This window comes from Felis catus, chromosome F1 (assembly GCF_018350175.1).
Source record: "Felis catus isolate Fca126 chromosome F1, F.catus_Fca126_mat1.0, whole genome shotgun sequence".
Lineage (NCBI taxonomy): Eukaryota > Metazoa > Chordata > Mammalia > Carnivora > Felidae > Felis > Felis catus.
In genome coordinates this window covers 40,448,068-40,460,602 of record NC_058384.1, presented here as the reverse complement: position 1 = coordinate 40,460,602, position 12,535 = coordinate 40,448,068, and the positions used below count along the sequence as shown (strand labels likewise).

Below are 12,535 nucleotides of genomic sequence, written 5' to 3'. Positions count from 1 at the left end.
ACAGAGACTGATGCGGGGCTCGATCTCACAAACTGTGAGATCATGACCTGAGCCAAAATCAGGTCAGCCACTCAAGTGACTGAGCCACCCAGGCGCCCCTACCTTACTTCTTTACTGTGAGCTCCTTCCTATTTGAATGAGACGATGATAGTAGATACGATTTATAGATATCCTGTTTTGAGAGAGAGAGAGCAGAGAAGAGGGGCGAAGGGAGAGAGAGAGAGAGAATCCCAAGCAGGCTCCACACTCGGCACAGAGCCCAACACAGGGCTCAATCCCATGACCCTGGGATCATGACCTGAGATGAAATCAAGAGTCAGATGCTCAACTGACGGAGCCACCTAGCCCCCCCCCCAAATATCTTTAATTGGTAAAATAAAATGTTAGCAGCCCTATGTTGGTCCCTTTAACTTTGTTTTGTTCCTTTAGAAAGGTATTAGCTGTAAAATCCCAGTGTCTGAAGACCACTGACCTACTACCCTTTGGAAGCGGGGTGAGCACTAGGGTGAGGTGTGCAAGGCACTTGCCTAGAACACAGTGCAAGGGGCACCAAAAAGCTCGGTCATCAAGATAACTGATATTTTTAAAAATCAAATTTAACGCCAAAAATACCTATGACAACCAAAAATGCACAACTTGAAATAAAGACAGGACCAGTATTAGTGATTTTTCCTTTTACCTTGGGTTCCAACATGGCTCAGCAAGGCATTCCTTCTTTTTTTTTTTTGTTCAATTTTTTTTTCAGAGACAGAGTGTGTGCGCGCACAAGTTGTGGAGGGGCAGGGGGAGGGGGAGGGAGAGAATCTTAAGCAGGCTCAACACCCAGGCAAAGCCCAACGCGGGGCTCTGTCTCACCTCACCTCACCTCACCTCACCACCATGAGATCATGACCTGGAGATCATGACCTGACCCGAAATCAAGAGTCGGTCATTTAACCGACTGAGCCACCCAGGCACCCCTGGAAGCATTCCTTCTAAATCACCCGTGACAGCTTGAATCACCGCGACAGCTTATGGTGTTCTCAGTGGACACAGTCCTTTGGAGGCTCCAGGGCAGTTATATAAATGCTCCCCGTGCTTGTCTCCATACTCATTCCTCTCCCTCTGTAGCCAGCTCTTCATGTTTATTTTTCTTTTCTGAATTTTTAGGAAAACAAGCAAGTGGAGCCCAAGACAGATGCCAAGAATGGAGAGGAAAGGGGCAGAGATGCCAGCAAAAAAACCCTGGGCCCCAGACAGGACTCAGACCTGGGGAAGGAGCCAAAGAGGGGTGGTTTAAAGAAAAGCTTCTCAAGAGACAAAGATGAAGCCGATGGCAAAAGTGGAGAGAAGCCCAAGGAGGAGAAGCTTATCAGGGGTATTGACAAGGGTCGGGTCAGGGCTGCGGTGGACAGAAAGGAGGCAGGGAAGGAGGGGAGGGGAGAGGAGAGGGCAGCAGCCCCAAGGAGGGAAGAAGAGAAGAAAGGCAGTGACAGGAGCACGGGGCCAAGCAGAGACAAAGACAAGAAGAAAGAGGAGAAGGAGATGAGTAAGAGAGAGGATGACGGGAAGGGAAAAGGGGAGAGGAGGACCGTGGACGCCAGGAAGGAGGATGAGAAGGTGAAAAGAGGAAGCGGGAACACGGATGCAAAAAGGGAGAATGAAAAAGTGAAAAAAGAGGAGTCCGTAAATAAAAAGGAGCCCAAAGAAGAGAACAAGACCCAAGCCCTGGAGAAACAGGCCCCCGCTAGCCCCACCAAGCCCTCGGAAGGGCCTGCCAAGGCGGAGGAGGAAGCGGCCCCCAGCATATTTGATGAGCCTCTGGAGAGAGTGAAGAACAATGACCCAGAGATGACCGAGGTGAACGTCAACAACTCAGACTGTATCACGAATGAGATCTTGGTCCGGTTCACCGAGGCTCTGGAGTTCAACACTGTGGTCAAGGTGTTTGCCCTGGCCAACACGCGCGCCGATGACCACGTGGCCTTCGCCATCGCCATCATGCTCAAGGCCAACAAGACCATCACCAGTCTGAACCTGGACTCTAACCACATCACGGGCAAAGGCATCCTGGCCATCTTCCGGGCCCTCCTCCAGAACAACACGCTGACCGAGCTCCGCTTCCACAACCAGAGGCACATCTGCGGCGGCAAGACGGAGATGGAGATCGCCAAGCTGCTCAAGGAGAACACCACCCTGCTCAAGCTGGGCTACCATTTCGAGCTGGCTGGGCCCCGCATGACGGTCACCAACCTGCTCAGCCGCAACATGGACAAACAGCGACAAAAGCGGCTCCAGGAGCAACGGCAGGCGCAGGAGGCCAGCGGGGAGAAGAAGGATCTGCTGGAGGTGCCCAAGTCAGGGGCGCTGGCCAAGGGCTCCCCCAAACCCTCCCCCCAGCCATCTCCAAAGGCCTCGCCCAAGAACTCGCCCAAGAAAGGGGGCGCTCCAGCCGCTCCACCTCCGCCTCCACCTCCCTTGGCCCCACCCCTCATCATGGAGAACCTGAAGAACTCCTTGTCACCAGCTACCCAGAGGAAGATGGGAGACAAAGTCCTCCCCGCCCAGGAGAAGAACTCCCGTGACCAGCTACTGGCTGCTATTCGCTCCAGCAACCTCAAGCAGCTCAAGAAGTTAAGTAGTTGTGGGCAGGGGCCAGCAGGGCTGGAAGGGGGGGGGCGGGCAGCAGGGTTGGAGGAGAGGGGGCAGGGGATGGGGCAGCAGGGTTGGAGGAGAGTGGGAAGCCAGCAGGGCTGGAGGAGAGGGGGCGGATGGGGGGGCAGCAGGGCTGGAGGAAAGGGGGCAGGGCAGTAGGGCTGGAGGAGAGGGGGCACGGGGTGGGGGCAGTGGGGCTGGAGGAGAGGGCGAGCCGGAAGGGGGGGCTGTGGGAGGAGCCATGTATACAGACTGCTTGTCCGTAGGGCGCTTCTGGCCATGCCATCCATCCCCCTGCCTCTGGGCAGGCCACACCTGATCCCCACAGGGGGAGAGGACTCTCTCCTTCCTCTAAGGAGCTTCCTTGAGCCTCTCACTCCGTGCCTCAACTTCTCCACCCTGCAGCTAAACCAGTTTCTCCCAGAAATGGAGAAAGATCCTCTACATCGTAGTTCCATCTCTGGCCCGACCATGTCTTCTCTCCCCCATTCCTAAAGCAAAAACCATCTCCCTTTTACTAATTCCCTCTCAGGACCAGCCTAGTCCTACAGATCTGTTTATCCCAAAGGTCTTTGGGAGATTCAGCCCTCAGGGGGATCTCCCGGTGACTAATCAGTGCCACAGACACAGGAGCCATCCCTAGAGACCCCTCTTCTCAAACTTCTGCCTCCCCCCCATCTTTGGTGACAGAGTCCATGGTCACCTGCCCGTCTCACTGGATGGTGGTGGCAGCTAACCCTACCCCCACAACATCATTTGGGGCTAGGCACCATGACATAAAAGACAAGCTCAGGCGTAATTCTCGTGGTCATTTGATGACATCCAGCTTTTAAAGAGAAGGAAAAATGCTTCCTCTGTGTCAATACCTCATTTACTCATTTCACAAACATACACTGAGGTGTACGAACGGGAGGTGCATTGAATTGCAGAGACCCCTTTGCTGGACTCCTTTCTCTAAACTGTCTCTGCTTTGCCCTAACAGGTGGAGGTGCCCAAACTGCTTCAGTAGGACCAGACTGCCGGGGGGCACTGTCTGCCAATGCCATGACTGCCCAGGCCTTGCCTCCCAGGCCCGCACAGACCCCGCCCACCCCACCCTGGCTGACCTGCTGTGGATGTCCCCACTCTGCCGTGGGAGAGCAAGAGGCCTGGCCACGTTCAAGGAAGGATGCCTGATCTCTTCTCACTTTCCTTTTCTTGTCTCTGAGGCTCTCCAAAAATTTCTTTCATACCTGGAACTGAGGTTTCTGGACAAGAAGAGTCCTTTTAGCGTGTCATTGAGAAGATGGCATGCCTGGGGCCCAAGCAGCTGTCAAGTTGCAAAAGGCCTGTGATTCAGGAAAGATGTCCCACCAGGACCACGTAACCAGCCCAGCCCCACTGCCCTCCAGGGCCAGGATTCAGGCCTCTGAGGAGCCCTTGGGGCAAAGCTGCTGGGCCCGTGGCCCTCTGTGTGGGGCAATGGCAGAAGATTGAGAGGGCATGAGGGCCCAAGGGGAGAAGGAGGAGGGGCTAAGGACATCCTGAAACCCCTCCTGGGCTAATCAGAGGACATGGCAGGGACAGCTGGCCTGGATGGAAAGTGCCTGGTGGGGAGTGGGCTCCAGCTGGGAGGAGAGGGACAGACGGCAGCTGGTCCTGAAGGTTTGATGCCAAAGCAGACGTTTCCCTCACACCCACCTGCTGTTGTATAAATAGCTGTGTATCTGTTTTTCCATAAGATTTTGATAATATATACAAGCCTTTAGTTGTGAATGACTGTGCCCCACCTCTGTACCGTACTGAGGGTGCTGATGCTCACTCTGGCCCCGTGGAGGACTCTAGACACTCAGGTTCCCTGCCATGCCATCTTGGGTCGACCACATAACAAGTTCGTATCTGCAGAAAGTCCAGTGCAAGGGAAAACCTCGGCCCTGAGTAGAGGGCTCCCCACTGACCTAGTGGACCAGGCCAAGGAAACTAGACCTTAGCCAGGGTCTGCTCCTGACCATTCTTGCTGCCTGGAGTCATTAGCCAGAGCCGCTTTTGGGGGTGATGGGGCAGAGTGGAGCACAGGGCCCTGGGATGGCTATATTAGGCATGTTCAGGGGATGCTCATTCCATGACTCTTCCTAACTGTGGGCTTGGGGCCAGCTCCCCACAGCAGTCACAAGCCCAGGAAGGCAGCCATCCCTGAGCAGAGAAGTGAATGACCATTTGGGGAGCACCACCCCCCTGCTCTAGCTGCAGGCTCTCTCCTGACCTAACGGTGCCCCCATGCCCTCCATCAGGTGTGCATCAAAAGCATCCTTCTGATTTGAGCGGCTTAACCGTACCAGCACCCCTTGGCACCGTGGGACTGCCACCTTGGGTCTAGGTCACTGGTAGTTTTTGTCTCCAGGTTTTGCCTCAAGAGCAGGGAGCACAGCAGTTTCACCATCTTCGGGGGGAAGGAAGGGGTGTCCCTGCTAGGAAGGAGGATTGCCGTGATAGGTCTGACCAAATGAGAGGCAGGCTAGTCCTGGGAGCAAAAAGCTTGGATCCCAGGTTTCTCTGTGGCCCTTTCCCTCCACCCACTCGCCTGTCTGCCCCAAGGGCTGGGCCCAGGAGAGGGGAGACAGAACCCTGCTTGACGCCTCCTGGCCCACAAAGGGTGTTACCTGGAGCCAAGTGCAGCCAGGGCTTCCATTTACCCTGTGTCTGTGGTTGCTAGGCTTTAGCAAGATGCTTCAGGTACTCTTTCAATTCTGTGAGGTGGATGCCAATATTATCTCCATTTTGCAGATAAGTTCAGCCCAGAGAGGTTAACTTACGGGTCCATGATCACACAGCTAATAAAAACAGAGCTCAGGTCGAGTTCCCGCTCGTAGAGCTACATCTGATAACAGGTCCCCCTCATCCCCTTACTGAAATGAGACTGGTCGTGGTGCCTCAGGAAAGCACTGAAAGCCTAACCAAACCGGAACGACGGATCTCCAAGTCTTAAGGTTCCAACAGAAACTGTCACCTTAGGAAGCCCTTTCTACCAAGCAAGATTTAGCCAGACTAAGCGCGCGCGCGCGCACACACACACACACACACACACACACACACACACACTTTCTGTCCACACACAACAAGGGATTAGCGCCGCTCTCTGCCCTCTTCCTCTCTTCCGGAGGGGTGGGTAGAGCCGGGGCTGGTGAGGTCATTCGTCCTCTGATGCCTTAGAACCTGATGCGGGAGCGCAGCGCCACCTGCCGGCAGGCCGCGTCCCGGTTCTCCCGCGGCGCCAGGGGCGCGCCGGAGCTGCGCTGGAGGGCAGGGAAGGTGGGTAGACTGGACGCAGCGCCAGGTCAGTGGCCTGGGTCGCGCCTTCCGGCCGCCTGGGAGGGACCCGGGGAGCGCCTGGCAGCGAGCGGCCATGTGTGCTCATGGATAGGCTGAATGTGAGAAACCGGCCTCTCTGGGGGCCGCGTTTCTGCCGAGTCGCGCACCCATCGCCGCCCACTTGCCCCATTCGCCTCCGCTGGCGCCCGTCTGCTAGGATTTCCCTTCATGAAACCCAGGATGCAAGAGCCGGACAGGATCTATCCCGTCCCTCGCCCGCCTTTTACAGGGAAGATAATGAGAGTCAAAGGCAGCAAATGACTTGAACAAGTTGACACATCCGTATTCAAACCCACGTCTCTCGTCGCCGGGTTCGTCCTACCCACCTGAGCCGAGGGGCTTCCCTCCGCCATTTCCTCCGCGCCGCCTCACCCTACCGGCCCCATCGGTTCCCGGAGCCACATCCCGTGTCTCCCGCCAGGCAACGGAGGGCGTCTCCGCATCGGGCTCTCCGCCCCCTGGGCCCGCCCACACCCACTGTCGCACCTTCTTCCCACCTTCCGGCCCCGCCCCCGCAGGCCTCGGACCCGGGCCCTGGCGCCGGCCACTGGCCGTGGGCGGGATGGCGGGGGCTGGGGCAGCTGAGATACCCCACTCTCTGTCGCAGGAGCTCCACAGGCGTGTGAGCGAGGGGCTCCAGTCCCAGGCGCTGTGAGTTGGGCGCATGGCCACTCATGCAGCCTTCTTGAAGAAGCATTAGATTTGGACACGGGTCACCCACCTAGTGGGGCTTCTGGATCACCATGCTCGCCAAGCCTGGAGTGTCATGTGTTGCCTACCCCACCGGGCCCACCTGCAGCTCCCCACTCCTCCACGGACTGGCCTCAAGGCCTGAGGCCCAGCTAGGGCTTGCGCCATCTGTGGTGAGGGGGGCAGGCTGCTGGCCTGGAGTCCAGGCCTGGTGAGTCCCCCCCCCCCCCATGCCCCCACACACATCCAGCCCCCGTCCTCGTCCCCGCCCTGTGCATCCTCCTCTTCCTTTATCACACCTACCCTTCCTCACTCCTTGCCTGAGGTGTCTGTTTTCCAGCTGCCTCCATTCTATACCTCTCCCCCCCAGCAGTGCTCCCCTTTCTTGCTAACCTTTCCTCCCTCAGGCCCCCATTGTATTCCCATTCCCCTCTGCCCTAGCTCTCTCCCTGCATCTGAACTGCTGCCTTCCCCCTTTGAGCGCAGCCACCCCTCTCCCCTGCCTGAACAGGTGGCCAAGAGGTGCCCTGGCTTGTGTGTAGAGCACTCCTCCATCTGTGCCTCCCAGACCTCCCCCCTTAGGGTCCTCAGTGTGCCCTCACAGCCCTGCAGGACCCCATTTACACCGTTGGAGACCCCAATCATGGAGGGTCACTGCTCCTCCTGCCCTGTATCTTGCTCCCCTTGTAGGGTGCCTGTCTGGTTTCCAGGGGTGCTGGCTGCTGAACAAGGTGATAGGAGGGACAGCTACAGCTCTGTGCTCCTGCAGGCCCCATGTCCCTGGGAATGAGCAGATGAGATGGGGTCATACATGTAGAGCTTGGGGAGAGATTCCAGAGGGTTCCCTATTTACAGAACTAGAGAATGTGAGAGGGGCCTCCTCTCTGCTCGGGGCATGTGAAAGCCCCATTCTGCCATAGTTTCCCCCTTTTCCTTAGAATTCTCAGTGCTTTGCAGTTAATTGACTGGAAATGTTGGGGAGGGGAGATTCTACCCTTCTGGGAGGCAGCTATGACTGGGATGAAACTGCCTTCCATCCCAGACGACAAAGCAAGTTTTAATTGGCCCCAGATTGTGGACTTAAGGATAATTAATTCTGACTGGCATGGCTGTGCATTCATTTACACCTCTTTTCTTAGGGAAACTCAGAAACCTTGTCCTGCCAATCTCCTCCACCTCTCAGCTTCAGGAGGAAGGGGGGTGGGGAGGGGGAGAGAGGGAGAGAGGGAAAGGAGATTGGGTTCTAAACCTTGATGACCCTCTCTCCTAAAGTGTGAATGAAGGCAGAATTTGCAGACTGGAAGCCAGGATACTCTGTAACCCCAGCTCCCACCTTTTTTCCCCATCCTCAGAGAGAGGGTAGATTTGCAGTTGTAGCCCCAGCTCTGTCCCCACCAGCATTAGCTTTCTCTTTCTGTCTCAGTCAGTTCCTGGGGCAGACTCTTGGACCCCCTGAAGATTTCACCAGGAAGGGAGGAGACTGTAAATCCACGGACAGACCTCTCTCCATAGTTGTTTCTGATGCTGACCCAGGAGCTCCCCACCTCCAGCCTGGGTGACAAGAGCCTTCCTGAGGGCGCCAGAGGGCATGGTTAGCACAATGGCCATATGCAGGACCTAGCTGGAAGACAAGGCTGCAGGGCTGGAGGACCTTGGAGGGTGAGGGAAGGAGGCGTTGAGCATATGGGTGTTGGGGAAAGGAGACGCTTGGTTGGTGGTGCTGTTGCCAAGCTGAGCTGGCACTTTTCCCACTTGAATTAAAAACTATAAAATTTCCTTTCCTGGATCTGTCACCAGACAAGTCCTGCGATCACAAGGACCGGGTCCTCAGGGAACAAGGCAAGGGATAGGGTCTAGCTAGATGCACACGCATCTCCAAGGGTGGGGGCAGCTGCCTGGCTCAGTGGGGGACGTGATGTCTTAGGGTCCCCTGATGATCCAAGGCAGCTGACAGAAGCACCTTGCACCAGCCTCTTGGGTGGCCCAGCCTCTCCACTTGGCTTCTAGTGCTAGAACCTCTCTGATGAGGAAGGACGGAGGTCACAGTTTCATGTACATATTTTACCCTCATGACAGCCCTGAGGCATTATCCCCATCGTATCACTGAGAAAACTGGGACTTGGAGACCTTCAGAGACACACCCAAGGTCAGCCAGTGGCAGGACCCACGTGTAAAGCTAAGTGTGCTGGAAAAGGGGGAGCTGCCTTTGTACAATTTGCAGTGCCCTATGTCACAGGCTCCTGACCCCTAGTGGGGAATCTCTGTAATGCAAACGGGCACCCTCTTGCCCGTTGTGGCAAGATCCATCTCACTGGCTTGGGAACCAGCTCAAGGAGCCCTTAGCCTGGGGTGGTTCTGCTTGTGCAAGGGGGGTAAGGGTGGTGCTGGGCTCCAGCCCTGGCACCTGCCCTTCCTGCTCGAAGGATGTGGTACCGGCAGCACTCAGGGCCCAGCTGAAGGCAGAGCTCCTGGAAGGTGTGCAGGGACCCAATGAGGCAACCGATATGAGTTACAGCTTTACAGCTTTAATCCAGCATGTTGGAGTCCGGGCCAGTGGGGCAGCCAGGGGCAGGGCTTCTGCCCACTGCTGATGGAGCCCACTCCCCACCCTGCCCCAGCCCACAGTGAGCGAACAGGACAGGTCCCAGCCTTCCTGGCTGGGATCTTGAGAGTAGAAGGACTCTGAGAAAGCAGGGGCTTTGACCCAGGCTTTCATGTCCTTCTCTTGCCCCAGGTAAAAAGAGTCCCCCGATTCTAAGCCCTCCCCACCCACCCCTTGTTCATGGCCAAGTTCCAGCTCAGCTCCTGGTCTACTTCCCTGGGGCTCCATCACCAGTAAGACCCAGGGTTTGGCTTTTTCTGGGGCCTGGTGAATAGAGGACCCCTGCCCGCCCCCAGGGCCAGATGCAGATACAGGAGAGGGGCATCACTGAAGGGGCAGCAGAGACACAGCTGGTTCCTCAGGCTCCTGGGTAGGAGGGCTGTGGTGGCATATAGGGGGGAGGAGCTGAAAGCCAAGGAGACAGGGTGAGGGTCAGGGGTGGCACAGGAGGACGTGAAGTGACCCCCAATCCCAGAGGCATGAAGGATCCATGCAGAAGAGGTAGCCTGGATGTTTCCAGCTGAGGTAGAAGTCTGGAAGAGGGACTCAGGGGGAGACAGGGGCAGGGGAGGTCCCAGCACAGGGGCAGGGGGCAGGCAGGAGCAAGTGGCTCCAGACTGCTCACTTACCTGCAGGGTTGTAGATAGGGGGCCCAGCCGGGTAGAGTGGATACTGGGGAGGACCGCTAGGAGGGTACATGTAGCCAGGCTGTGGGGGTGCAGGGCCAGCTTTGGGGTCCTGGGGGTATGGGTACACTGGCTGCACTGGGATGCCTGTCATTGGAATCTCCTGGCCTAGGTGGGGGATAAGGATCAGCATTCAGAGCTCCACCTGCACGGGAGGAAGCCTCCTTCTCCTGCCCAAGAAACCGAGGTAGGCACCACTGGGCCCCTGCTCTCTGTGTTGGCAGGTTCTGGGCTGGCCACCTGCTGCCTTTGCCTCCCAGACCTTGCTTGGCAGAATTGAACAGGGAGCCGTGCACGTGGTCCCAGCGGGTCAGTGTGTGTTTAGCAGGTCTGCACCCCTCGGCAGGTTCAGAGGCCTCACAAGCCAGAGAACACAGCCCGGGGAATGTCCCACTTAGGTAAGGAGGGGGGCAGCTCCCGGGGCTGGTATCTTGTAAGCTAGCAGAGCTGCCACCAAAGGGGGGAGGGGTCCCTCCTCCAGCCCCTCCCCCCCACACTGATTCCCTCATGCAGGGTCAGGCGTCCCGTGTCCATCGGGTTTGGGCGGATCCGCAGTCATGTGCCAGCACTCAGGCACACATTCCATTGTACACTGGAGCACACCCAGTTAGTGCTCACCACCATAGACCCCACCTCCTGCGCTTTCCGAGAGTCATGTGCATGCAGGTGCCCACTGCACACACACCACTGCTGGCAGACGGCATGCCGTGCACATCTCAACATTCACACGCATGCAGGTGCGTGTACACGCAGTCCGATGTTCGCATACACGGCCCTGGAACGTTATTTCCGGGGTTACATGCTGGCCGGTGTGTGTCTGCAGAAGCACGCCCTACTGTGCAATTCACACATCCTTGAACTCTCCGGGGCCCGTCGTGGGGTTCGGCTCAGCTCGGTCTATCCCAGGTTCGTCGCGCCCAACCCTGCACATACCTTCAAATGGGCTCTGCAGATGCTGGCGCCGGCGGTACAGGTAGCAGCAGGAACAGAGGAAGCAGCAGATGGTGGTGGCAACCACAGCCACAAAGAGGATCACGGCGGAGGCGATGCCTGCTATGGTCTTGGGACTTTAGACAAAGAACAGGTCCCCTCACCTTCCAACACTCATAGGAGGGAGTCCTCATTATGGTGCCATAAAACTGTGCTCCAACTCCTGGCCAGCAGGGGGCCACAGCAAGCTGAGATTTGGGGTTCCTTGAGGGGCTCTGCCCAGTCCCTGTGGAGGAGATCTTAGGGGACCTCCATTTCCCAGAAGGCCATGCTGCCTGGCTGGCTAGTGTGAGGCATGCCGGGAGTTGTAGTGCGCACCCCACTTCCTCACTCCTGCCTCTACAACTCAATTGGTTAGGCTTGGAACATGTTAGCATTGAAAGGCACCTTAGAAATAATCTAGAGCCCTTTTTTTTTTTTTAACCCCCCCTCCCCATCACAGTCTCCTTACGCCTTTTGTATATTAGCAGTCCCCTTCAAAAAGAAGTTTGAAAATCACTAATTTTGGCAACCCCCTCATTTTATGAAGAGGAAATAATGACCCATGAGAGGATGAGTCTTCCCCAAGAGCACACGCCTGAGAACTGGACCTGGGAATCAAACCCAAGACTCCTGCCTTCTTGCCAGGGCTTCTTCCACAAAGCCGCACCCCGGTCTGGGTTTTGACCCTGCACACACTCTCCACCAAGCCCGAGGGGGTTGCTAATGCGCCTTTCCTGGACCTCCCAGGCCCCAGCACTAACATCCAGCTTTGTCCCCAAGCCGAGTCCTGGGCTTGGGCTGAGGCTGTGGAGGTGGACATGGAGAGGGGCAGGAGGCGGTCGGGGGGAGCAGGGGAGGCCCAGGCAGGCCTCCTGAGAGGAGGATGGAGGGGACGCGAGCCCACCTGAAGGCCAGGCAGTGCTTCTGCTGCCTCTCGGTGATGAGCAAGGTCAGGTCTCTGCAGCAGTACCGATGGTAGCAGGTCCCGCAGCAGAAGGTGAACTCGCAGTTAAAGCCTGGATGCCAGGAGCCATTCCGGTCCAGGTACCACAGGCAGTCCTCGCCGGCCAGCGCTGCGGGCAGGTCGGGGGTAGGGGGGACATGGCCACCAGGCCACCAGGCCAGCTTTCCGTCCGCCCTTACCCCGCTCCCCGAGGCTCCCAGCCCGCCGGCTCCCGGGACGCGGGGGCTGCCCCTGGTCGCCACCCTGAGGCGCTCCGCCCCTGAGCCCCGGCGGCCTCTCTACGGAGCTGACCCCGCGCTCCGGGTCAGCGGCCCGTGGCCCAGCCTCCCGGCCGTGTCTCCTCCCGCTCCCTGCGCACCGGCAGCACCCAGGGGAGCCCCGCGCCCACCCCGCGGCGCACCCCCTTACCCAGGGGCGCCCCCAGCACCAGGAGGGCGGCCGCGGCCAGCGGCGCGGCCCCGCAGAGCCCCGGGGGCCGCATGGCGGGGGTTGGGCGCGGCCGGGCCCGGCCGCCGGGAGCAGGGAGCGCAGGACGAAGCCGGCCGGCGGGAGCTGCTGCGGGGCCCAACCCGCCGCCAGGCTCGGTTTCCTCTCCCGCCTCCTGCGAGGGCGGGACTAAGGCCCGGGCCGCGGTAACCC

At 58.0% G+C, this 12,535-nt stretch overlaps 2 protein-coding genes across 2 annotated transcripts in view; one reads left to right on the top strand and one right to left on the bottom strand.

Annotated features, from left to right (window-relative positions):
• The window catches only part of LMOD1 (leiomodin 1), a 41,517-nt gene extending 37,128 nt beyond the window's left edge, over positions 1 to 4,389 (top strand). The window contains exons 2-3 of the mRNA XM_006942858.5: positions 1,150 to 2,613; positions 3,617 to 4,389. Coding sequence (XP_006942920.2) covers positions 1,150 to 2,613; positions 3,617 to 3,643 — 1,491 coding nt within the window. The 3' untranslated portion in view covers positions 3,644 to 4,389. The remainder of the gene's footprint in view (positions 1 to 1,149; positions 2,614 to 3,616) is intronic.
• A 4,788-nt stretch (positions 4,390 to 9,177) lies between these two features.
• Positions 9,178 to 12,535, bottom strand: SHISA4 (shisa family member 4). The gene is made up of 5 exons (XM_023248026.2): positions 12,305 to 12,535; positions 11,837 to 12,005; positions 10,894 to 11,027; positions 9,904 to 10,068; positions 9,178 to 9,679 (listed from the first exon to the last, which is right to left on the bottom strand). Exons 1-5 carry the CDS (start codon positions 12,375 to 12,377, stop codon positions 9,633 to 9,635), a joined length of 588 nt encoding a protein of 195 aa, XP_023103794.1. The 5' UTR covers positions 12,378 to 12,535; the 3' UTR covers positions 9,178 to 9,632.